This window comes from Symphalangus syndactylus, chromosome 12, assembly GCF_028878055.3.
Source record: "Symphalangus syndactylus isolate Jambi chromosome 12, NHGRI_mSymSyn1-v2.1_pri, whole genome shotgun sequence".
In the NCBI taxonomy this organism is placed as follows: Eukaryota; Metazoa; Chordata; class Mammalia; order Primates; family Hylobatidae; genus Symphalangus; species Symphalangus syndactylus.
The window spans coordinates 138,211,910-138,239,160 of NC_072441.2; the positions used below are offsets into that span (position 1 = coordinate 138,211,910).

General features: G+C 42.2%; 1 protein-coding gene across 25 annotated transcripts in view; it reads right to left on the bottom strand.

The window, feature by feature from the left end:
• MACF1 (microtubule actin crosslinking factor 1) overlaps positions 1 to 27,251 on the bottom strand; it is a 408,649-nt gene that overhangs the window by 97,906 nt on the left and 283,492 nt on the right. For 22 of the 25 annotated variants that reach the window (XM_055255176.2, XM_055255175.2, XM_055255173.2 and 19 more), the window contains 9 exons: positions 23,066 to 23,232; positions 20,731 to 20,887; positions 18,309 to 18,426; positions 12,358 to 12,420; positions 11,437 to 11,678; positions 10,214 to 10,343; positions 8,444 to 8,643; positions 4,607 to 5,102; positions 1,871 to 3,342 (listed from right to left, as the gene is read on the bottom strand). In XM_055255176.2, coding sequence (XP_055111151.1) covers positions 1,871 to 3,342; positions 4,607 to 5,102; positions 8,444 to 8,643; positions 10,214 to 10,343; positions 11,437 to 11,678; positions 12,358 to 12,420; positions 18,309 to 18,426; positions 20,731 to 20,887; positions 23,066 to 23,232 — 3,045 coding nt within the window. The remainder of the gene's footprint in view (positions 1 to 1,870; positions 3,343 to 4,606; positions 5,103 to 8,443; positions 8,644 to 10,213; positions 10,344 to 11,436; positions 11,679 to 12,357; positions 12,421 to 18,308; positions 18,427 to 20,730; positions 20,888 to 23,065; positions 23,233 to 27,251) is intronic. The other 3 variants (XM_063627777.1, XM_063627776.1, XM_055255168.2) reach the window with 1 other exon arrangement.

The following is a 27,251-nucleotide window of genomic DNA, read 5'->3' on the forward strand; positions in this document are numbered from 1 at the left end:
GGGTGCCTCAAGAAACACAAATACGATGACTCCTCTTGCTCAAAATTGTACTATCTCCAAACATGGTAAGAAGGCCTTCGGCCAATGTCCCACTTTAGTGCTGAATTTCTCCCAAGCTCCTAGAGGGGCCCTTCTGAAACAGCCACATTTTTGCACTTGGATCCTGTCTACAAAATTGTGACGTCTCTAGGACCATGTGGCTCTGAGTTGGTGTCAACATTACCTCTGCATCCATGTTTTTAAGATAAATAACGCTGGCAAGCAGGGTCTCTGAGATCACAATTTTACTTTAATGGCAGGAGTGTTAACTGTGTAAGTAGGAATAATTAACTCTAGTGATGGAAACAAAGTGCTGGAAGTATCCTTTCCAAATCTATTCCATGTACAGTGGCAGAGTGAGAGACTTTTACGTATTTACAACAAGGAAAACTCTAGGGGCAACAGGTTCACACAGTGAGAGCCAAGATCCAACAGATGTGCTCCTAACCCAGTAAATCCACACTTTTGGGTCATGTAATCATCTCCTGTTACTTTAATTTATACTCACACAATTTCAAGACTGGAAATTTTGGCTCAGGCAAAGAATTAAAGTATTTTTGCAATTAAGGCAGTACTTCTCAAACACTCCTATAGGCAAAGAACTTGTACTCTTGAGGAGTCTGGGATGTATTATTAAGCTGCTTACTATATAAATGGGAGATTTATTTGAAGTATCATGTTTTATCTTAACAATTAACGATAATTTTATGTTTCATTACATAATATATCAAATATACATCCATATCCTCCCCTAAAATCTGTGTAAAATAAACACTTTAGGAAGATGAGACTATGTTTAACTTACGGCTTTTCATACCTCAATTTGAAAAACAGGGGGCTGAGTGCGGTGACTAATGCCTGTAATCCCAGCACTTTGGGAGGCTAGGGCGGGTGGATCACTTGAGGTCAGGAGTTCGAGACCAGCCTGGCCAATATGGTGAAACCCCATCTCTACTAAAAATATAAAAATTAATCAGGCGTGGTGGTGAGCGCCTGTAACCCCAGCTACTTGGAAGGCTGAGGCAGGAGGATCACTTGAACCCGGGAGGTGGAAGTTTCAGTGAGCCTAGATCGCCCCACTGCACTCCAACCTGGGCAACAGTGCAAGACTCTGTCTCCAAAACAAAAACAAAAACAAAAACAAAAACAAAAACAAAAACAAAAACAAAACAGAGACCTGAAGATACATTCACTGCTATTACAAAATCTGGTAATCTGAAATCTCAAGAAATCCTAAGAGGAAATTCTTACAGTAAGAGATAAGACTTGGACATTTCTTTCTATATCCTTAATTGGTTATAAAGACTGAAATAAACTACAATAGAAAAATGCTCTGCCTGGGCGTGATGGCTCACGCCTGTAATCCCAACACTTTGGTAGTCTGAGGTGGGCGGATTGCCTGAGCTCAGGAGTTTGAGACCAGCCTGGGAGACATGGCGAAACCTCGTCTCTACAAAAAATACAAAAAATTAGCCGGGTATGGTGGCGCCTGTGGTCCCAGCTACTTGGGAGGCTGAAGTGGGAGGATCGCTTGAGCCTATGAGGTCGAGTCTGCAGTGAGCCGAGATCGCACCACTGCACTCCAGCCTGGGTGAGAGAGAGAGAGACCCTGTCTCAAAAAAAAAAAAAGAAGAAGAAAAAGAAAAATGCTCAAACCAGTTTGCTCAGAAGTCCAAGAGCCTATTTTGTCTTCAGACAGTGTGCTTTCATGGTGATGGAAGTGACAATAATAAAACTAGGGACAGAAGCTAAAATGTATACTTGACTGGTTTCCAAGTTACAAGCAGATAAATACATGTAAAAGAAAAAGAAAAACAAGGTTAAGACTTACTTTAAAATCTGCTAATTGTTGGTTGATGATTTCCACTTCGGTCCCCACTACCCACTGGAGGGCCTCTGCCTCCTCTGCTGCTGTGGTCGCGTCATTGAGTCCTTTCAACTTCCTGTAGAAGTCCTCTACACGGCCTAGTGTCAGTTCCAGCTGTTCCTGACGAGCTTTCCCCCTCTCTGTCAGTTTGCCACACTGTTTGTTCAGGGCTTCTAGCTCCCTTTTGAGACCTAACAAGTCCAGAGTCCCCTCTTCTTCTAGCATATGTCGACACTCTGCTTCAGAGGCCTCTATGTCTAATTTGAGGACCTGAATTTTGTTAAGGAATAGCCGGACATCCTCGATTTGGGACTGGAGGCTATCAGTGTCTCTGCCAATAGCACCCATGCCATCTAGCTCATCATCCAGGTCTGCCAATTGAGAAAACATCTCTCGGACCCGGCAGTGAAACTGGCCAATCCCCTCCAGCTTGTTTTCCATCATCACACAACCACTGTTCACTCTTTGCTTAACTTCGAGGAACTCTTGCTGGGCGACCTCAGCTTGATGGAGAAGTTGGGAAGCATCAGATCCATCTGGGGCATCTTCTACCAGCCCCTGAGTAAAGTTCCTCAGATAGTCTACCTGAGGATCTAGGGCCTGCAGCACTTCCTGTTGAGCTCTTAGCTTCTCCAGGTTCTTGTTGCTACAGGCTTGAGAACCCAGAGCATCAAAGATCTCAAGTTGGTGTTTGGCTCCTTCAACCTTCTTTTCAATATTCTTAAAGCTTTCCTGGAACTCCTTGAGCCTCTGAGTCATTTCTTCGAGTGACCCTGTTTTGGCCTGCAGCTCTTCTGTAATAGCATCCATGTTCTGGTTGATCCCAGCCTTCTCATCCCGGATTCCATCCTCATCTGCTTCTGAAGAATTGATCAGAATGTCAGCAGCACTATTCAGTATTTCCAGCAGGGAGCGGCGCTTCTCCACCTCACTCAGCATAGCCTTTGATCTTAGGAGACTGGACTCTAGCTGCACTGGATCCAGAGTGACTCGCAACTCAGACATCTTAGCTTTACAATCTTCTATCCATGGCACAAGGTCTTCCACATGCCACTGATATTTCTGAGCTTTCTGCATACAATCCTTGAGCCTGGATTGTCTGTCTGCAGTTTTTTTACTAAGCTCTTCCCAATGGTTTTTGAGCTCAACCAACTGGTTTTGTAGAGTCCTTTTCTCTTCTCCAGGAGGTACAGAAAGAAGTAGAGATTCCCCTTCAGCCACAATCACCTCATAGGAGCCACTGTGCTGATTAAGACTTTTCTGAAACTCTTCATTCTCCTGTAGCTGAGACTGCAGCCGCTCCAATTTTGCAGAAATTGGGCAGTTTTTTGCTTGCTGGCTTTGTTTATCATCCAACCAGGTCCTCAGCTCATCAAACATTTGCTGGAACTGCTGGGTGCTGGCAAGAGCTGCCTGGAGTCTGTTCATGCGATCAGCTGAAATGAGAAAATAAAATTGAAATAAATAAAGCCTGAACCCTGGCATTTGAAATGTTTGCTGAGAGTATATGGTCTAATCTTAGGGGAAGGGAGCTAATGTTACTTGAGGCCCTACCAAAAAGAGGCATATAATTAGGCTCCTTCATATACACTATCTTATTTAATCCTCATATCAACCTTGTAAGGTGATCTAAGTAACAGAAGTAAACTTTGACTTCTAGCTAGTAAACGTGAAAGTCATAAACATTTCCAGAAAAATAAATAATAAATTAATGACACAATTTTTCTTCTACCAAGTTATCATAAGAAGTCCAGAAAAGGCCGGGTGCAGTGGCTCATGCCTGTAATCCCCACACTTGGGGAGGCTGAGGTGGGAGGATCAGTTGAGCCCAGGAGTTCAAGACTAGCTTGGGCAACAAAGCAAGACCTTGTCTCTACTAAAAATAAAAATAATCGCCGGGTGCGGTGGCTCACGCCTGTAATCCCAGCACTTTGGGAGGCCAAGGTGGGCAGATCACGAGGTCAAAAGTTCAAGATCAGCCTGGCCAACATGGTGAAACACCGTCTCTACTAAAAATACAAAAATTAGCCAGGCATGGTGGCACGTGCTTGTTGTCCCAGCTACTTGGGAGCCTGAGGCAGGAGGATTGCTTGAACTGAGGAGGCAGAGGTTGCAGTGATCCAAGATCGTGCCATTGCACTCCAGTTGGGGCTGTCGACAGAGTGAGACTCTGTCTCAAAAAAAAAAAAAAAAAAAATCAGCTGGGCATGGTGGCATGTGTCTATAGTCCCACCTACTTGGGAGGCTGAGGTGGGAGGATCACTTGAGTCTGGGAGATTGAGGCTGCAGTGAGCCATGATCGCACTACTTTACTCCAGCCCGGGTGACAGAGCAAGACCCTGTGTGTGTGGTGTGCATAATATTAAAAAAAAGAAAAAAAAAAAGTGGGTATCAATGAGAGTATATGTGGAACTCCATTTATTAGTACATCTATGGGGATGAATCTCTACTTGCTGATTGAAATTTTATTAGAGCTTTTATCTTTAGGACTATGCTATGTAAACCTTCACATTTTTAAGTGTTCACTGTGTAACAACCACAGCAGTTCTCACTGCGACTAGGAGAAGGAATTGGTTTAACACCATTCTGAGTCTAAAAATTATGTAAGGGAATCCTAGAATCTTGGGACTACTCCTAACCCATTCCTTCTTTCTGCTTGCCTCTAATAATGGCAGAAGTATGTTTTTCACCCCAACTTACCTGCAAGGTCTTCTAAACCTTGGAGAGGCAGGGCAACTGTCTCCAAACGCTTCTTCAGTTCATCCTTGAGGTACTGCTCACCAATGAGCACTGAGAGTTCATCGCACAGTGTCTGAGCCTCCTTAACCTCGTGGTCTAACTGCTCCAAGTCAGATCGAATTTCACTGGTCTCTTCCAATTGCTGCTTTACAGCCTCTGGTTGGGTGCTGATAGCTGACTGGCCACTCAGCCGTTGTCCAACTGCCCTCACCTTCTCTGATAAGTCCTGGAGCAGTTCTTGGTACTGGGTGCTCTTAACAATAGCTTGGTCAATTTGGCTGGAACGGGAGTTGAGTTTGTCAGTCAGCTCAACCCATTTCTGATTGATGCTCTGGAGTTCTTTCTGTACTTGGCTGGTGGACAGAGAGACATCTCCAGGGCCTGTTAGGATGCCCTGAGCTGCCTCATTCAGTTGCTCATGCTGTTGCCTGCGTGCTTCAAATTCCTTTAGCATAAACTGAAACAGAAATGACACCAAGATGTTTACACAGGAAAAGAACAGATCTATCTAAAAGCAGTGTCAGGCCAGGCACAGTGGCTCATGTCTGTAATTGCAGCACTTTGGGAGGCCGAGGTGGGAGGATCACTTGAGATCAGGAGTTCAAGACTAGCCTGGCCAACGTGGCGAAACTCTGTCTCTACTAAAAATACAAAAATTAGTGGGGCATGCTGGTGAACACCTGTAGTCCCAGCTACTCGGGAGGGTGAGGCACGAGAATTGCTTCAACCCAGGAGGCCGAGGTTGCAATAAGCTGAGACAGCACCACTGCACTCCAGCCTGGGCAACAGAGTGAGACCTTGTCTCCAAAAAAGAAAAAGCAGTGTCAAAACAAAAACTGATGTTGGATTGTGCCAAATAGTGCCAACTACTTTAAAAAATAAGCCAGAAAACTAAAGGACTGGGCTATTAGGCTGAGGCAGTATCACCTAACAATTGATTAATAAAAACTTACTTTGAAAGGATCACTGATTGTTCCTATTTTATTTCTTTTCCTTATTTGTTCCATTCTGTTTCAATGTCAGTTACTAAGGCCAGACATGGCTGAGAAATTAAAGTTGGCATTCATCTGCTTTGCCATGCAATGGCCAAGCCTCTGAGTTGGGAGTTCAGAACACTGGATCCCAGAGTCAGCTGTATTACTAGCTGGGCTTGCCATGTCAACTCTCAGTGTCTGTTTTTCTTAGTTTCTTTCTTAGAATTCGAAGAGCATATAAATCTGTATTTTATAATATAGCATAATTAGACAAAGAGCTTCTTTAAGGCAATGACTATGGCTTTTTTTTCTTTTCATATCCCTTGCTGCTTTCATCAAAAAAGTTAAGATTACAGGATCTGGAGTCAGACTGCCTATGTTCAAATCCTGGTTCTGTCACCTACTAGCTGTATGACCTTAGGCAAGATTTAACAAGTTCTCAAACCCCAGCTTCCTCATCTGTAAAATGAGGACAGTAAAGTACTTATTTTGGCTGTTATAAGGATGAAATGAGATAATTTATAGAAAGTACTCAGTATTTACACTGCACAAAAATAAATAAGACATAGCCTCATGAAATGACAAATGTGTGAACAATGAACTATAATAAAATGTAACAAAAGTAAAAATGATTAAACTCTGATGTGAACATGCAACACAGAACTGTGAAAGCACGGAATAGGGTGATTAATTCCGTTGGGGATGACAAATGGCAGAAGACAGAAATCAGGAAAGGCTCCCTAGATGTGACAATAAAGAACGAGTAGTTCTCCAAGCAGAGTAGAGATTAAGGCTGGTGAAAGGCACTTCAGGGGAGGGTCTAGGATTAGCAGACATACAGAGGTCAAAACCATTTTCATAATAATACTAAGATGTTATTTGTCTTTTAAAATTTCTGCGCTGTCACAAATGTTCAATGATGTTTTCCAGAGGCCACGTGGCATTCGATATTGTAACAGATATGCAGAAGCAAATATAAGAATAGCCTATTAAGCCAGAAATTAAGATTTGCAAAGATATAAAATAATGCCACCTTTTTTTTTCTTTTTTCTTTTTTTTTGAGACAGAGTCTCACTCTGTTGCCCAGGCTGGAGTGCAGTGGCACGATCTTGGCTCACTGCCAGCTCCGGCTCCCGAGTTCATGCCATTCTCCTGCCTCAGCCTCCCGAGCAGCTGGGACTACAGGCACCCGCCACCACACTTGGCTAATTTTTTGTATTTTTAGTAGAGACAGGGTTTCACTGTGCTAGCCAGGATGGTCTTGATCTCCTGACCTCGTGATCTACCCAAAGTGCCTCGGCCTCCCAAAGTGCTGGGATTACAGGCGTAAGCCACCGTGCCCGGCCAATGCCACTCTTACCATCAAACTTTTATGTTTTGGAAAATGCTATCTTTTCATTAAAAATATGTTACTTAGGTTAATGTGATGGTTTTATCATTGCTATTTTAAAAATTTAAATATATGCTTTTAAAATTCCTCAGTATTTTAATACAATAAATGTTAATAGATAAACACAAGCTCTTGGGGATCCTCAGTAATTTTTCAGAGAATAAAAGGGGTTCTTGAAACCAAAAAGTTTGAAAACTCCGGATCAGAAAAATATTTGTAAGTAGACTAAGTAGGACTCAATAATTACCTGGATGCAGGAACTGAAAGAAGCAGTTCCTTCAAAAAGTACTCTTAGTAAGATTAATTTAAGGAACTTGGTAAGTTGAGAAGACATGGACCAGGCTGTGGGAGAATGTAAAAGAAGGAAAAGCCTCCAGGCAGGATTTCATTGGAAATGATGTAATTTTGACCAACCTAAATTTCTTTCTTTTTTTTTTTCTTTTTTGAAGCAGTTTTTGCTCTGTTGCCCAGGCTAGAGTGCAGTGGCACCATCTTGGCTCATGGCAACCTTCGTCCCATGGGTTCAAGCAATTCTCCTGCCTTAGCCTCCCGAGTAGCTGGTACTACAGGCGCCCGCCACCACGCCCAGCTAATTTTTGTATTTTTAGTAGAGGCGAGGTTTCACCGTGTTGGGCAGGCTGGTCTTGAACTCCTGACCTCAGGTGATCCACCCACCTTGGCCTCCCAAAGTGCTAGGATTATAAGGATTATAGGTGTGAGCCACAGCACCCGGCCTGACCAACCGAAATTTCTATGATGTTAGGCACTTAAATCAATTTTTTTGAGGTTTGATCACAGAAAATCCTATGTAAAGCCAGCAGATATAAGATATTAAGTAATGTGGATCACTATCACAGGGGATTACAAGTAAAAAAAAAATTTTTTTTTTTTTTGAGATGGAGTCACACTCTATTGTCCAGGCAGGAGTGCAGTGGCACGATCTAGTCTCACTGCAACCTCAGCCTCCTGGGTTCAAGTGATTCTCCTGCCTCAGCCTCCCAAGTAGCTGGGATTACAGGCACGTGCCACCACGCCCGGCTAAATTTTGTATTTTTAGTAGAGACAGGGTTACATCGTGTTAGCCAGGATGGTCTTGATCTCCTGACCTTGTGACCCACCCACCTCGACCTCCCGAAGTGCTGGGATTACAGGTGTGAGCCACCACGCCCAGCCACAAGTAAAATATAATTCCATAATTTAGTCAGAAAAACTCTCCATTCTCATATCTACTCATCTTACTGTCTCTATTAATAATAGAGTTTTTGACTGTTTACTATTTTACAGGCACCATGATTAACACCTTATAAATACCTCATTTAAACTGAGACTGAGAGATTAAATGACTTGTCCAGGATCACATGAAATCTACTTACTGGGAGAAACATTCAAACCCAGTTTCATGTGATTCAATTTCTTTGTTACTATATTGCTCACCTGGACCTGTTGCTTTTGTGCATTCAACATGTTGGGGTCAATAGACAGGGGCCCCAGCACTCCCATCATCAGTTCTTTCTCCATCAGCCACGGCCGGAGCTGGGATTCTGCAGCCTGGAAGCAGGCCAGATGACTTGCAGATTCCTCTAGCTGCCTTTGCCGAGCCACAGTCACCTCAGTGGCCCTTTCCCATCGGGAATCTGTAGAGAGGAAATGAGGGAATGTATTCCTTTACATTATCAACAACTGGCCTGGTCCCTAAGTTATGTTCCTAATATACTGCAGGAAATGACCCCAGAAGCGTTATTTATTTATTTACTTATTTGAGACAGTGTCTCACTCTATCATCCAGGATAGAGCAGTGGCACGATCATGGCTCACTGAGGCCTCAACCTTCAGGGCCCAAGTAATCCTCCCACCTCAGCATCCCAAGTAGCTGGGACTATAGGTATGCGCCACCATGCCCAGTTAATTTTTAATTTTTTGTAGAGATGGGATCTCCCTGTGTTGCCCAGGCTGTTCTCGAACTCCTCAAGTGGGAAGATCACTTGAGCCCAAGAGTTCAAGGCCAGCTTGGACAACAAAGCAAGCCCCTATCTCTACAAAAAAATTTAGAAATTGGCTAGTTGTGGTAGCACATGCCTGTGGTCCTAGCTACTCAGGAGGCTGAAGCAGGAAGACTGCTTGAGCCAGGGAAGTCGAGGCTGTAGTGAGCTATATCGTGTCACTGCACTCCAGCCTGGGTGACAAAGCAAGACCCTGTCTCAAAAAAAAAAAAAAAAAAAAAGCCAGGCATGGTGGCTCACACCTATAATCCCAGCACTTTGGGAGGCCAAGGTGGGTGGATCTCTTGAGGTCAGGAGTTCCAGACCAGCCTGACCAACATGGAGAAACCCCCTCTCTACTAAAAATACAAAATTAGCCGGGCATGGTGGCACATGCCTGTAATGCCAGCTACTCGGGAGGCTGAGGGAGGAGAATCACTTGAACCCGGGAGGTGGAGGTTGCAGTGAGCCAAGATCCTGCCACTGCACTCTAGCCTGGACAACAAGAGCAAAACTCCGTCTCAAAAAAAAAAAATTAATTAAATTAAAAAAAATTCATCTACACTGTTTACAGTTCAATATTATGAGTACACAATTTATCTAATCTCTTTATTGAATATTTTTATTATTTCCATCTTTCATTTTTATCATTAATACTCTCTTTAGTTCTTTCGTTATGTTTTTTTTGGAGACAGGGTCCCCCTCTGTTGCCCAGGTTGGAGTTCAGTGGCACAATCATAGCTCACTGCAGCCTTGAACTCCTGGGCTCAAGCAATCGTCTCACCTCAGCCTCCCCAGTAGCTAGGACTCCAGGCTCATGCCACCACACCTGGCTAATTTGTTTTTCCTTGCTTTTTGTAGAGATAGGATCTTGCTATGTTGCCCAGACTGGTTTGAACCCCTAGCTTCAAGCAATCCTCCTGTCTCGGATTCCCAAAGTGCTGAGATTACATGTGTGAGCCACTGTTCCTGGCATCTCTTTGGTTCCTGATCACAGGAGATTATCGGTTTGACTTGCCCAAGAAAGCCAAACTTCTGACTCTTTGAGTGGAATTTCTAATTTTCTTCCCAATTTAGGCTCATGCTCTGGCCCATCTGGGCCCTAATTGCTTATTTATAAAAATTAACTAAAAATAATTCCTGTTTTATAGGATGTGCTGAAATTCTCTACTTGCTTTGAAGACAAGTAACTTAGCAAATCTGCAAAACTCTTGTGAAAACTTACTGAGTTCTTCCTGAATTTTCTTCCAATTTTCTGCTTCCTGTGAGTTGGGATATGTCACCAGTAATCCAGCCAGGGCTTCCTTTACTTTTTGAATTTTTGGAGAATTCTGTTCCAATTCAGCCAGGAAGGCCTAGGAGAAACAACGTCATGCATGCCATGAGATTCTGGACAGGAAACAAAGCTGTGTGTGTGGTAGAAATGATTGGAAAACTGGGCGGTTATTATAGGTTCTACTAGGATCCTATCAACGACTTGTTTAGTGGTGTTAAGATACTTAACTCTTCTACTTCAATTTTTATTTTAAAATGAAGATCTAAATGGCAGGATCTGAGTTTCTTTTATGTATAACACATCAGTAGAACACAATAAGAAGGAATTATTAATCCCAATAAACTAAAAATACCTAGATATGATGATAACATATCTTGAAGGAGATGAGATGCCACGCTCAATGGGAATATTAAAATTTTGGTGAAAATTTCCTACAGGATTTTCTATGGTATTATATCTTCTGATATTTTTCCTAGTCTCACATGTCAATCTTAAGAATCAACTGTAATCACTGTTATTTAGATCCCTCTAAGAATTGGAAAGGTACTTTGATAAGAATGGTTTGTCTTGCTTATAGCATCATATAGAAAATGAGATCCCATTCTCAATGAGCTAATGATTCTGGGGAGGGCTATTCTTTTTCTGCAAACATATCTGGTTTTGTTTCTGAATCTAACTTATAACAATTTCTTTTTTTTTTTTTTTGAGACGGAGTCTTGCTTTGTCACCCAGGCTGGAGTGCAGTGGCACAATCTCGGCTCACTGCAAGCTCCGCCTCCCGGGTTCACGCCATTCTCCTGCCTCAGCCTCCCTGAGTAGCTGGGACTACAGGTGCCCGCCACCACGCCCAGCTAATTTTTTGTATTTTTTAGTAGATACGGGGTTTCACCGTGGTCTCGATCTCCTGACCTCGTGATCCACCCGCCTCGGCCTCCCAAAGTGCTGGGATTACAAGCGTGAGCCACCGCGCCCGGCTAACAATTTCTAATTTCATAAGAAAATTCTCTAGGAGAGTTAAGGCATATTAGTCATTTAGAAAGTCAAACATACTGCCCATCACAGCCCGGATTGTTGCCCATGTCTCTCTCCCAGATGCCTGGGCTTGGGCAGGAACATTGGTATAGCTATCTCTTCCTCTTGATGTTGGGAGGCAACTAATATAAACACAGTACCTTGTTAGATTCAGCTTGGGCTTTCACTGTTTCTGTCTTGGTTGGAGATGACATGGCATCCATGGATTTCAGGACTTCCTCTTTTGATTCCAGCCACTGCAGCACAGAGTTTGCCTCCTTGTGAACCTCCTCCATTCTGTTGAGGATAGCCTGAAGGCTTTCCTGGCGTTCATGAAGTACTCCCCCTAGTTTCTCATACTTCAAGTTTACATCTGACATGTCACACTGGATCTCCGTCAGATCTAGTACCATAGAAACAGAAATCAGATTGGAGACAGCTCTTTGAGTACGTCCCTTGACTCCTCACTCCTGAATTATTTGCATCTCTCTTACTCCTTCTAGTGAATCTAGAGATTATCTTCCTGTTAAATCATACAAAAGTTCCTGTATATATACACAAAACAAAATGGTTCTCATTAATCTGCTTTCTGGTTTTGGCATTATATACTCAGATGTATACCTTAAAATGCTAAACATGGGAACAACAAAAGTGAAGGGAGCAAAGTAAGAAATTAACCTTAGACTACTATTGGGATTAAGGGACTTGGAGCATTCTTCCATCCCTTCTTCTCCAAACTACAGAGAAGTCACCTAGCTGGGAGGCTGAGAGCTAGACTAGATTACCTCTAGTATAACTTCTTTATAATTCAAAGATTAACATATATTTTCTTTGAGTTCTTTCCCTATTTCCCTTATCTAGTGATCCAATCTATTGTATTTCTACAATACCTTTAGCTTCAGGGGCTGCCAACCTGTCCATGGTCTATAGCCAGCAAATCACAGTTGCTTCTCCCCAGATTTTTATCCTCACACCCATTCTGGCAGCAGTTCTTCCACACATATTGCAACATACACAGATGTAAACATGGACACTGTCCTAACACATCCAACAAAGAAGCACTGTTGAAATGGCATTCTCACCTTTGCAGGTGTGGTATCCGTTTACACTGCCTACAGAGCTTCCTACAGAGGGCAGTATGGAACCTGAGCAGAAGGACAGGGAGACAAACAGGGCAAGACCAACGTGTTAGGAATACACATAGGCACTGAATTTGTCCTTTGGCCCTCACTTTAAGCTTAGGTATCAGGAAGTTAACACAGCACAAGACAACATACTCATGGAAAGAGACAAATTATTTTAGCTGCCAGGCAACAAAATGTCACTCGAGGTTCTTAGCAGGAATGATTCTTAATCCTTTCTAGAGGAAATTCATATCCCCTTTTTATTAAATCTCCAACTTGAATTCCTTGGATGCTGCCCTAATTTTGTGAAGCAAGTACTGGTAAAATTATTAAGTCTAGAAGGGTACTTGCCATATTTTGGAATGAACTTTTATAATAAAGCCAGAAAGTTTCACCTTTTGTATCAATATCTTTCAATATAATAAAAATGCAAATACCATTAAGGACAGAAAAAGCAGCCTTTTTTTTTTTTTTTTTTTGAGACAGAGTCTCACTCTGTCGCCCAGACTGAAGTGCAGTGGCATGATCTCCGCTCACTGCAACTTCCACTTCCGGGTTCAAGCAATTCTCTCATCTCAGCCTCCCAAACAGCTGGGATTACAGGTGCCTGCCACCAGGCCCGGCTAATTTTTGTATTTTTAGTAGAGATGGGGTTTCACCATGTTGGTCAGGCTGGTCTCAAACTCCCGACCTCAGGTGATCTGCCTGCCTCGGCCTCCCAAAGTGCTGGGATTATAGGCATGAGTCACCGTGCCTGGCCTAAAAAGCAGCCTTCTTCTAATAAACACATTAAAATAAGCCCTTCTTATATTGTTTCTAAAGGAAGATTCTTTGCCTTTTCTTTCATAACCTCTTCTTGCTCACCTTTCCCCAAGAAAAAACAGAAATCCTAAGTGCCAATAAATCTGGCTCATCAACATTCCTATAAATTGTGCTTTAGGCCTTTGGTTCTGTTTCTAATCACCATAATTTCACACACATTCTCCCCAAACTGATTCCTTATATTTCAGAAAAGTTGCCCAAGATAGGTAAAAACCAGGTGATGTAATGATAAATATTATACAGAAATCTGAAAAATATTCATAATGATACTTTAAAAGGACAGAAAACTCTCGTATGCACTGACTTCACTGTACAAAAAGTCATGTGCAAGGTTATATTACAAAATAGTTGGCTGGGTGCAGTGGCTCACACCTGTAATCCTAGCACTTTGGGAGGCTGAGGTGGGTGGATTGCCTGAGCTCAGGAGGTTCGAGACCAGCCCGGGCAATACGGTGAAACCCCATCTCTACTAAAATATAAAAAATTAGCTGGGTGTGGCAGCAGATGCCTGTAGTCCCAGCTACTAGGGAGGCTGAGGCAGGAGAATCGATTGAACCCAGGAGGCAGAGGTTGCAGTGAGCCAAGATGGTGCCACTGCACTCCAGTCTGGGCAACAGAGCAAGACTCCGTCTCAAAACAAAAACAAAAACAAAAGTTATAGGCCAGGTGTAATGGCTCACGCCTGTAATCCCAGCACTTTGGGAGGTTGGAAGTTTAAGACCAGCCTAGGCAACACAACGAGACCCTGTCTCTACAAAAAAGTTAAAAAAAAAAAAATTAGGCATGACAGTGCACATTTGTGGTCCTAGCTACTCGGGAGCTTGAGGTAGGATGATTGCGTGGGCCTAGGAGGTCAAAGCTACAGAGAACCATGATCACACTACTGTATTTCAGCCTGGGTGACAGAGTGAGACCCTGTCTCTAAAAAGAAGGAAAAAAATTATCTGAATTAGGGTGGTGATTATAAAACTTTTAAATGTTAATGTTATTATATTTTCAATTAAAAAATACAAAATAGAAAAATCACATTCCATTGCAGTGTGGTGATGCAAAAAAAGAAACTGGACTAGCAGGTAGGAGAAGACAGTACTAATCAAGGTTGTCACTAACTCAGTATGTGAGCCTTCATCTACAAACACAGTTTATTCTGCAGAATTTAAAGATAATACAACCTATCCTGTTAACTCTCATGGGGTAACTGGTAAGAGATCATGAGCGAATGTATATCAACATACTTTATGAAACAGAGCTACATAAATGTAAGAAACTGAAATATACATGGTTTTTCAGAGTTGGAGGATAGCTTTCAGAGCACTCAAGATAGTAATTTTCAAACTGATTTTCAAAGCACCCTAAAAAGGTGCTTTAGGGATTGTGTTTAATGTTTGGTTTAAATGTAATATTCACATAAATTTCTAACTACTTAGAAATGATAATAAAACAAGCATGTTCAATTATGCTGAATTCTACACCTTAACCCACCAGATAAAACCAAGTATGCTGCTTTTCTGGGGAAAGTAAAGCAGCTCCTGACACATCTAAGCATCTATTTTATTTTATCTAAGCATCTTGCATTTTATTTTATCTAAGCATCTTATTTTTGAGTGTCCCTGATTGGAAAGGTGGTAGCTCTTCACCAGCAATTTATGATATTCAAACCTGTCCATGTCCACTCATGTATACTATACAAAGAAAAACATCTATAGCACATGTGTAATACATTAAATAACACAACCAAAAATATAACACGACTTGCTCTCTGTACATCTACACAGTTCTCATTGCGGCAGAATTGTGTAATAGAATTCTTAACACTTCAAGTCAGTTGGACAGTTTTTGTCTTCAATGTCAGTCTTAAGTGTTTTCTATCTGTAAGAGCCCTCATTAAATGTTCTTAGTGATTTAACTGTGGAACAATAATTTGTTATTACATCGCTTTCAAGTTTCTAGCTCAATTCAATCAAAGCCTGTTCTGACATTGTGAAGTCAACTTTTAAAAACATGTGTCATCATTTGCAATTACCTAATCTGTGTGAACCATATTTTCTGGACACAATGAAACCAAACAAAATTTAGAAATAAATTAGATAGGCTGGGCCTGGTGGCTCACGCCTGTAATCCCAGCACTTTGGGAGGCCAAGGAGGGTGGATCACAAGGTCAGGAGATCGAGACCATCCTGGCTAACACGGTGAAACCCTGTCTCTACTAAAAATACAAAAAATTAGCCAGGTGTGGTGGCAGTCACCTGTAGTCCCAGCTACTCGGGAGGCTGAGGCAGGAGAATGGCATGAACCTGGGAGGCGGAGTTTGCAGTGAGCTGAGATCACACCACTGCACTCCAGCCTGGGCGACAGAGCAAGACTCCGTCTCAGGGGAAAAAAAAAAAAGAAATTAGATGGTGAAGCTGTCATCCAATAATCTTCCTTTTCAAATTTTTATATTCATTAAGTTAGTCTCAATATTCTTACTGATGGATTTCGTAACAGATAAATGCTATAAAATAACATATAAGGGAAACTTAGGCCAACAAAATGGTTTTTTATTTTTATTATTTATTTATTTATTTATTTATTTTTGAGACGGAGTCTTGCTTTGTCGCCCAGGCTGGAGTGCAGTGGCGCGATCTCAGCTCACTGCAAGCTCCGCCTCCCGGGTTCATACCATTCTCCTGCCTCAGTCTCCCGAGTAGCTGGGACTACAGGCACCCGCCACCACGCCCGGCTAATTTTTTATATTTTTAGTAGAGACGAGGTTTCACCGTGTTAGCCAGGATGGTCTCAATCACCTGACCTCATGATCCACCTGCCTCGTCCTCCCAAAATGCTGGGATTATAGGCGTGAGACACCGCGCCCGGCCGCCAACAAAATGTTTTGTTTTATGTAGTAGGGTTCTATATGAGATTTCTGTTTTTCTATATGAGATTTCTGTTCTATATGAGATTTCTGTTTGTTTTTTTTTAAATGATCTAGTCTAGGAGTCAGTAAACTATAGCTCATCAGCCAAATCTGGCCCTTCGTCTGTTTCAACAGTTTTACTGGAATACAGTCACAACCACTCATTTCTATTAATGTATTGTCTTTGGCTGCTTTTGTTACAATGGCAGAGGTATATGACTGTGACAGAGACCATATACCCTGCAAACCTAAAATATTTGCTATCTGGCCCTTTATAGAAAAAGTTTGCCGACTCTGATCTAGTCACACGAATAAGTCACTGAACATAGAGGCTGATATATCACCAATTCCCTGAAATGTTGTCACTTGTGGATAGTTCCAAAATAGCTTTTAATTTTAGAATACTATAGAAAAGTACACATTTTCAGAAAGCAAATAAATTTTTCCTTTACTCGTTAAGTGACTATAGGAGTGCACTGTCACAGACTAGTAATAAAACCTATGTGATCTCAATTAACAATGAGCAAGTAACTGGGAACTCATATGAGATTTTGTTTATTTATTTGTTTTGTTGTTGAGACATAGTCTCACCCTGTCGCACAGGCTGGAGTGCAGTGGTGTGATCTTGGCTCACTGCAACCTCTGCCTCCCGGGTTCAAGCAGTTCTCCCACATCAGCCTCCTCAGTAGCTAGGATTACAGGCACAAGCCACCATGCCTGGCTAATTTTTGTATTTTTAGTAGAGACGGGGTTTCACCATGTTGGCCAGGCTGGTCTTGAACTCCTGGCCTCAAGTGTTCTGCCTGCCTTGGCCTCCCAAAGTGCTGGGATTACAGGCGTGAGCCACTGTGCCTGGCCTTCATATTAGATTTTGCTTCAAAGACTTAATTTGCAGTGAAAGATTATATACACATCTGGGCACAATCTTTGTACCCCCTTTGAGGTACTGACTTTTTTTTGTTTTTTGTTTTTGAGATGGGGTCTCAGTCTGTCGCCCAGGCTGGAATACAGTGGCACAATCTCGGCTCACTGCAACCTCTGCCTCCCAGGTTCAAGCGATTCTCCTGCCTCAGGAGCTGGCATGAGCCACCAGGCCTGGCTAATTTTATATTTTTAGTAGAGACAAGGTTTCACCATGTTGGCCAGGCTGGTCTTGAACTCCCAGCCTCAAGTGATCAGCCCACCTAGGCCTCCCAAAGTGCTGAGATTACAGGCATGAGTCAACACGCCTGGCCCAACACTGACTTCTAAATACCTTGCTTCTTCCTGGATATCACAATCATACCTATCTAGGCTTGCCCAAGTTTTTTTTTTTTTTTTGAGACGGAGTCTCACTCTCTGTTGCCCAGGCTGAAGTGCAGGCATGATCTTGGCTCAATGAAACCTCCACCTACCAGGTTCAAGCTATTCTCCTGTTTCAGACTCCCAAGTAGCTGGGACTATAGGTGCGTGCCACCATGCCCAGCTAATGTTTGTATTTTTTTTTTTTTTGAGACAGAGTCTCGCTCTGTCTGTTGCCCAAGTTGGACTGCAGTGGCGTGATCTTGGCTCACTGCAAGCTCCGCACCATTCTCCTGCCTCAGCCTCCTGAGTAGCTGGGACTACAAGCACCCGCCACCACGCCTGGCTAATTTTTTGTATTTTTAGTAGAGATGGGGTTTCACCATGTTAGCCAGGATGGACTCAATCTCCTGACTTCGTGATCCGCCTGCCTCGGCTTCCCAAAGTGCTGGGTTTACAGGCGTGAGCTGCCGCACCTGGCCTAACTTTTGTATTTTTAGTAGAGACAGGGTTTCACCATGTTGGCCAGGCTGGTTTTGATCTTCTGACTTCGTGCCTGGCCAGTGCCCAAGTTTAAAGATGATGCTTACCCATCCCATTTACACATTCAAAAAAGGGAAATTCTCAAGATGAAAATCTTATTTTAATTATTCTATGTTCATTTGATAGTTCTAAGTGGGACAATTAGTTCATTTACTTTTCCCATCATGGGAAGGAATTTTGCAAAATGGAGCAGTGTCATACAGCAAAAGGGGTGATGGGTCAGGTTGCAGGGGAAGACTGCTGTGGGCATGCCCTTTGTTTTCATACTCAACCTTGATTTTCACTTTAATTATATAAGGAGGCATCTCCAAAGGCCAAAAGAAAAGAACAATTTTTATTCACTATATTTTGAAGAGCCTGTACTCACCTGTCTTGCCTTGGGAATCAGGTGCTGTGATTTCCATGATGAGATTTTCTAAAGAAGTACCTTTACAATTGATTTCTTCCATCAGAGTTCCCTTACTTGCCCAGTCATCTAGTAGACTCTGTTTAAAGAAGAAAATGGCTAAATGTAGTATCTGGGCCTTTTTCCTCATAAGTAGGGACACCTGTTCTGTATATACTCCCTAGTGTTTTGACAAGCATTAAGAGACCATCCTTCTGATTTATTTATTCATTTATCAAATATCCATTGAACATTTACTATATGACTGGCACCATGCCAAACACCGGAGTATAAAATAGAATTATGACACAATTTCTAAAACCAGAAGCTCAGATTATCAATTGCATTATAATGTGATAAATACTATTATAGTATTATGGACAGTCTGAATTCCAAGAGCGTAAGAGGAGTTCTATCTAATTCTGCCTAGAGGAAGGAAAGCTTTGAGTTAAGATAATGGCCGGGCATGGTGGTTCACGCCTGAAATCCCAGCACTTTGGGAGGCCGAGGCGGGCAGATCACTTGAGGTCAGGAGTACAGGATCAGACTGGTCGACATGGTGAAACCCCGTCTCTACTAAAAATACAAAAAAAAATTAGCCGGGCGTGGTGGCAGGCACCTGTAATCCCAGCGACTCAGGGGGCTGAGATGGGATAGTTGCTTGAACCTGGGAGGCAGAGGTTGCAGTGAGCCGAGATCACGCCACGGCACCCCAGCCTGGGTGACAGAGTGAGACCCCATTTTTTTAAAAAAAAAAAAAAAGAAAAGAAAAGAAAAGAGTTTGCCAGATGGACAAGAGGAGGGAACAACATGCATATAAAGATTAAAAAAGAAATGGTAACTGGAGGATAAATGATGAGCTAGATATTGAGATACAGAAAAATATATAGAATCATAGTCTATACTTTGCATTTATTAAGGAAACTTTATATTGGGTTTGAAATCAAAGATCCGACTACCACAGAAATCCATCAGGAAACAATGGCATTTGCTCTAAGACAAAAGTACCACATCATGTTAAGTCTCCAAGATGTCTCCTGCCACAGTTGTAGAATTTTAATCCTTTCAGAGCAAGGACACCATTCTAGCCTTCAATGCCCTCCTCCATACTGAATATCCCTGACAACCTACTTAGTTTGCTTTTGACTTTAAGCTGTAGAGAAAGGCACAGAGCTCTACTCATATTGCCTAATTTCAAACTGACCCTTGGTCACTGCTTGTCAGTTCTTAAATTAATCACTCTTTTTTTTTTTTTTTTTTTTTTTTGAGACAGAGTCTTACTCTCTGTCGCCCAGGCCGGAGTGCAGTGGCACCATCTCGGCTCACTGGAACCTCCACCTCCCAAGTTCAAGCAATTCTCTGCCTCAGCCTCTTGAGTAGCTGGGATTACAGGCACCCGCCACCATGTCCAGCTAATTTTTGTATTTTTAGTAGAGATGCGGTTTCACCATCTTGGCCAGGCTGATCTTGAACTCCTGACCTTATGATCCACCCGCCTCGGCCTCCTAAAGTGCTGGGATTACAGGAGTGAGCCACTGCGCCTGGCCATTGATCACTCTTGATTCCAAAGAGCCACAGTCCCCAAACTATGGCTTTACTCACAGAATATTTTATATTTTTGAGGAAAATACAGTGACATCTGTTGAACACCATTTGAACAACTACTAAGTTGTTTGGACCTAACTTCTTAGCAAGTAGAAGTATTAGGAGTTTTTTTTTGTTTGTTTCTTTTTTTTTTTTGGCCTTGAGGTGCCATGACAAATTTCTTAAAACACCATGGGCACTGTGAAACAAAAATGTTGGGAAAGCTCTGTCCTAGGGAATTCCCAACAGCAAACGCTCCTGGCACTCGCTCTGTGAAAGCAATTAAACTCTTCTCTTTCATCTGCTCAAGATGAAGTATGCTTTACCGAGAAAATAAGGATAAGTGCATGACAGTCAATCAGAGGCATATTTGGCTTATTTCAGCAAAAGGAAGACATAAGTTAGAGGTGTAAGCAGAGGCTGGATAATTACGGATCAAAGACAGTACAGAAGAGATTTTGCAGGGAATGGGAGGAAGGTTGGTCCCATCCTTGAAGGTACCTTCCAATCATCTGATTCTAGCTTTTCCTTTATTAGCTGAAGTAGTACTAGTTCTTCTATCCTCAATTTCCTGATCATATTATCTGGTTACTTGCTCAAATATATTTGTCTAATTCTCAAACATACAAAGAGAACGTACGCTTCTCAAGGACTGTATGGGCAGACTGTTATCACATGAAGAAAACGGAGGAATTTCTGTTCTGATGCAGACTGACAACTTGGATTTCTCATACATTTCCCCACCACAGCTGGAGACCAGTTAATACAAGTATTCAAACCAGTGCCTAGCCCAATTCTTGGAGTCCCTTTGTTCACCTACCTTCAGGTGTTCAATCTGCTTTTCTAACTCTTTAGCACTCATAGAAGTTTCTGTAGGTGGAATACTCCCTTCAGTTTCTTTCAGCCATTTCTGGAAGTTCCTGACCAGCTTCCGGAATTCATCCAACTGTTCCTGGCAAGATGATGCATCTTTCTCTCTGTCAATGAAGCAGTTTTGTTACTTGCCAGACTAAGTTTTATAAAGTCAACTTGAGCTAAGACTAGTTCATTCTGTGACTCCAGACATCAGTTACCTAACATGGCCTTTCTTTCTCATAATCTTTTCCATAGCAGGTTTGGCTGAACAACCACATACAATGTTGAAGCGTACCAAACTCAGGAATATATTGCCCTTGTTTGGACATTTCTGGGGAACGAGGTCTTCAATCTTACTCTAGGCTAAAGTGAAAGTGAGAAAAACTAAAGGGAGACTGCTATTTAGGTACTGTGATACAATGGAAAGAATGCAGGCTTTGGATCTCAATTCCAGCCCTGCTACATTTTAACTATTTGACTCTTTCAAGGACCAATTCAAGTGCTGATTGCTTTAGCAAGGAAGGTGCCGAAACTGAGGCTCACGGAAGTTAGGTGATTAGTTCTAGATTGATCATGCCAATGAATAAACTAAATCAAAAGGAAAGTTTTGGAAATGGCCATATCTATCAGACAGATGTCAATCCAGAAATCCTGATTCCTCATACAGTAAAAGGCCCTCAGCATAGGGGAAGAAAAACAAAAGCTTTCTTGACCTTTGTCCCCATCCTCTCCATTAGATAACCTGCTGCTAATAATGTTGGTTTGAGCAAGTCTTTTCTTCTAATCACTAAGGCAGTTATCTGCTAAATCAAGATCATATTTAGGCTAAACTCAGATAAGAAGTCTTGTTCATGGCTGGGCGTGGTGGCTCACGCTTGTAATCCCAGCACTTTGGGAGGCCGAAGCGGGCGGATCACGAGGTCAGGAGATCGAGACCCCATTGAAACCCCGTCTCTTTTTTTCTTTTCTTTTCTTTTTTTTTTTTTTTGAGACGGAGTCTCGCTCTGTCGCCCAGGCTGGAGTGCAGTGGCGCGATCTAGGCTCACTGCAAGCTCCGCCTCCCGGGTTCACGCCATTCTCCTGCCTCAGCCTCCCGAGTAGCTGGGACTACAGGTGCCCGCCACCACGCCCAGCTAATTTTTTTTTTCATTTTTAGTAGAGTCGGGGTTTCACCGTGGTCTCGATCTCCTGACCTCGTGATCCACCTGCCTCGGCCTCCCAAAGTGCTGGGATTACAAGCGTGAGCCACTGTGCCCGGCCACCCCGTCTCTACTAAAAATACAAAAAAAAAAAAAAAAAAGAAGTCTTGTTCATGCTCTTAAATCTGTGAGGCTGTCCAATGAGGAATCATGGCTTTTCAACAGGGACCAAAATCAGCCAGCCTTATCATATATTCCCTTGTTTGCCTTGACAGAAGAATCCAGATACTCTTCTAAAATAGCAACTTAAATGTGGTCAAAACAAGCAGGGGGGCTGGGCATGGTGGTTCACACCTGTAATCCTGGCACTTTGGGAGGCCAAAGCAGTAGGATCGATGAGGCCAGGAGTTCACAAATAGCCTGGTCAACACAGCAAGACCCTGTATCTTAAAAAAAAAAAAAGCCAGGGGAGTGCCAACATCACCCTTAATTATGTCTAGGAAGTCTCTTCCAATTTTTCTCTTCTTTCAAAATTATTCTGTAATCGTACTTGCTGCCTTAAATTTGTTCTGTTTGGTCCAAGTGGCCTAGGCTTCTGCTCACAAAGAGAGGGAACTCATCCCTATTTTCTATTAGTTACTATTAGAAAAACCACTAAGTGGCTGAGTGCGGTGGCTCATGCCTGTAATCCCAGCACTTTGGGAGGCTGAGGCAGGTCGATCACCTGAGGTCAGGAGTTCGAGACCAGCTTGGCCAATGTGGGGAATCCCCATCTTAACTAAAAATGCAAAAATTAGCTGGGCATGGTGGTGGGCGCCTGTAATCCCAGCCACGCAGGAGGCTGAGGTAGAAGAATTGCTTGAACCCAAGAGAAGGAGGTTGTAGTGAGCCAAGATGGCACCACTGCACTCCAGCCTGGGTGACAGAGTGAGACTCAGTCTCAAAAAAAAAAAAAAAAAAGAAAAGAAAAGAAAAACCACAAAGCATCAAGTAGATTAGGTAGCTTTGCCTAAAAAAAGGCACTTTCCACCCTCCTACGACTCAGTAGTAGAATTTTAGATGCCATCTTTTCTGGTAAAGGAAGAAAAGAGAAAAGATCATTTCACTCTATAACAAGAAAAAATAGTTCCCCAATGCTGACCAACACAAGTGATAACTCACCTCTCTTTAACTATCTTCTGTAGCTCTGTGAAGTCTTTTCTGAGGTTCTGTACTCTGTCCTGATGCTGGGACAGGTCCAGTGCAAAGCCACAAGAGCTCAGTTCAGTGACCAGGTGCTCAAGAGTATCTAGGTTCTCCTGCTGGTCTTCCATTTCCAAATTGAGCTCCTGCAAGCAAACAAGGAAATGTATTAAATCCTCTAATCCTTATAAATATACTCTAAAAAGAAGGAATAAGGAAAGAGGTATGCCTGCCAGGTCAAATGTTAGATCAAAACAATAAATATGTAACTTGGTGAAAAGTTGAAAAAAACAAACAAACATTTTATTTTCTTTTGAGACGGAGTTTCACTCCAATGGCGCTATCTTGGCCCACTGCAACCTCTGCCTCCCGGGTTCAAGCGATTCTCCTGCCTCAGCATCTCGAGCAGCTGGGATTACAGGCTCCTGCCACCACGCCCAGCTAATTATTTTTTGTATTAAAAAACCCAATTAAAAAAATCTGATAAATATGTAGGACATCTTCAATCCACTGGAGAGTGGCTATGAATTACAAAACAGTCTTTTCTCCTCTAAACAAACGTTCAAAGACTTGGGAGGTACCATGACAGGATGTAAAGAATGAAAGTTTTAGAAGTCAAATAGACCTAAAATTCAATCACACTTTGCCACTTACTAACTTGTGATCTTAAGCTACTAAACTACTCTAAGCTTCATGGTCTCTTCTATAAAATGGGGGTAAACACATTATCTCCACTATTATTTAACATTATACTTAAGATATCAGCCAGGCCCAGTGGCTCACGCCTATAATCCCAACACTTTTCGGGGCCAAGGTGGGTGGATCACTTAAGCCTACGAGTTCAAGACCAGCTTGGGCAACATGGCAAAACTCCATCTCTATTTTTTAAAAAAAGTTAATTTAATAATTTAAAAAAAAAAAACAGCCAATGCAATTAAGAGAAAACAATCTGTGGAGTAAGAATTGAAAAAGAAGAGATAAAACTGTATTTGTAGGTTACATGAAAGTATATTTGTAGGGCCGGGCATGGTGGCTCACGTCTGTAATCCCAGCACTTTGGAAGGCCAAGGCAGGCCCATCACTTGAGGTCAGGAGTTCATGATCAGGCTGGCCAACATGGTGAAACCTCGTCTCTACTAAAAATACAAAAATTAGCCAGGCATGGTGGCGCATTCTGTAGTCCCAACTGCTTGGGAGGCTAAGGCAGAAGAATCACTTGAATTTGGGAGGAGGAGGTTGCAGTGAGCCAAGATTGTGCCACTGCACTCCAGCCTGGGCAAGAGTGAGACTCCGTCTCCAAAAAAAAAAAGGCCAAGCATGGTGGCTCATTCCTGTAATCCTAGCACTTTGGGAGGCCGAGGCGGGAGGATCACTTGAGTTCAGGAGTTCAAGACCAGTCTGGCCAATGTGGTGAAACCCTGTCTCTACTAAAAACACAAAAATTAGGTGGAAATTGCTTGAACCCAGGAGGCGGAGGTTGCAGTGAGCCGAGATTGTGCCACAGCACTCCAGCCTGGGTAACAGAGCAAGTCTCTGTCTCAAAAAAAAAAAAGTATATTTGTAAAACCCAAGATAATCAACAATACAATGAAATCAAACAACGAAGTAGTTAAATAAGGTAGTAGGATATAAAATTAACACACAAAAATCAATAATGAAAACTTCAACTTACTACAGCAACACAAAAGGCTCAATCTTAGTAATCAACTAACAAGAAACACAAAATCTAAATTTTAAAACACTTCTGAAGTTGGGTGCAGTGGCTCTTGCTTGTAATCCCAGTTGCTGGGGAGGCTGAGACTCCTGGGAATCAATTGAGCCCGGGAGTTTGAAGATGCAGTGAGCTATGATCATGCCACTGCACTCCAGCCTGGGCAACAGAGCAGGACCCCATCTCAAAACAAAAAAGAACAAAAAAATCAAAAACACTCCTGAAAAACACAAAAGCAGATCTGACTAGATGGAAACACATCCATAAAAGTGCATGCATATGTATTTGCTTATGTATGTATATGCATTTGTGTGAATAAATACATTTAGTATGACCCACATAAAAATGCTAACAAATTTTTTTCTCTAGAACTAATAAAGGTGATTCCTAAATTCACATAGAAAAATAAATGTGCAACTACACCTATGGAAAACTTTGAAAGAAAAAAAATGAGATCTAGCTCTCTACCACACATTAAAATATACCATAAAGCCTCTATAATTAAAATGGTATGCTCTGGTACATGAATAGAAAGACCAGCAAAATAGAATAGAAAATCCAGAAACAGGCTGAGCGAGGTGGCTCATGCCTGTAATCTCAGCACTTTGGGAGGCCAAGGTGGGTGGATTACTTGGGGTCAGGAGTTCAAGACCAGCTGGCCAACACGGCGAAACCCCATCTCTGCTAAAAATACAAAAATTAGCCAGGTGTGGTGGCGGGCCCCTGTAATCCCAGCTACTTGGGAGGCTGAGGCAGGAGAATCGCTTGAACCTGGAAGGCAGAGGTTGCAGTGAGCCAAGATCATGCCACCGCACCCCAGCCTGGGTGACAGAACAAGACCCCATCTCAAAAAAAAAAAGAAAAAAGAAAAAAAAGAAAATCCAGAAATAGACTCAAAGACATATAAAAATTGTGTATATGATGAGGATGGTTTCTTAAATCTGGGGAAAAGATGGACTTTTCAAATAAATGATAAAGGTTGGATATCCTTTATGCTTGGGACCAGAAGTGTTTTGAATTCCAGACTCTTCCAGATCTTGGAATATTTGCATTATACTTAGCAGTTGCGCATCCCTAATCTGAAGCTCTGAAATCTGAAGTGCTCCAATGAGTCTTTCCTTTGAGCATGACCTCTTGAGTGTCATGTTGGCACTCAAAATGTTTCAGATGTTGGGCCGGGCGCAGTGGCTCATGCCTGTAATCCCAACACTTTGGGAGGTCAAGGTGGGTGGATCATGAGGTCAGGAGATCCTAGCCATCCTGGCTAACCCGGTGAAACCCCGTCCCTACTAAAAATACAAAAAGAAATTAGCCAGGCTTGGTGGCGGGCGCCTGTAGTCCCAGCTACTTGGGAGGCTGAGGCAGGAGAATGGTGTGAACCTGGGAGGCAGAGCTTGCAGGGAGCCGAGATCGCACCACTGCACTCAAGCCTGGGCGACAGAGCGAAAGTCCATCTCAAAAAAAAAAAAAAAGCTTCAGATTTTTGGCTGCGTGCGGTGGCTCACGCCTGTAATCCCAGCACTTTGGGAGGCTGAGGCGGGTGGATCATGAGGTCAGCAGATCAAGACCATCCTGGCTAACATGGTGAAACCCCGTCTCTACTAAAAATACAAAAAAAATTAGCTGGACGTGGTGGCGGGCGCCTGTAGTTCCAGCTACTTGGGAGGTTGAGGCAGGAGAATGGCATGAACCTGGAAGGCAGAGCGTGCAGTGAGCTGAGATTGTGCCACTGCACTCCAGCCTGGGTGACAGAGCAAGACTCCATCTAAAAAAAAAAAAAGTTTCAGATTTTGGAGCGTTTCAGATTTTGGAGTAGGGGCACTTAACTTCTATTATGAACAACTAGATAGACATGATAGAAAAAGGTAAACATGATTCGTACTTCAGAATAAGCTTAAATTGTTAAAAGATTCAAATGTAAAAAAAATTAAAACAAGTTTTAGAATAAAGCATGAATAAATTTTTTCACAACCTGAGTGTGACAAAAATCTTTCAAACTATGACTAAAAATACATATTTAATAAAATACTCATAAAATCTTCTATTTAGAACAAAAATTCCACATTTACATGGCAAAAAACACCATAAGTCAAAAGCACAAACTGGGAAACAATATTTCTAACATATCACAGATAAAGAATTAATCTCTCTAATATATAAGAGCTCTAAAAAAAAAAAAAAACCTTTAAAAATTGAGAGAAGACCAAAAATCTGGACCAAAAAATGACAAAATACATGAACAGATAGTTCACAAATAAATGACTCCTAAATGTAAAAATATACTCAACCTCGCTCATAAGAGAAATAAAAATTAAAACCACATTCACATATCATGTTTTACTAATCACACCAGAAAAAATTTAAAAGCTTGATAATAAATTTTGTTGGTGAGGCTATAGGGGAAACAGGTACTCTAATACACTGCTGGTGGGAATGCAAAATGGTGAAATTTCA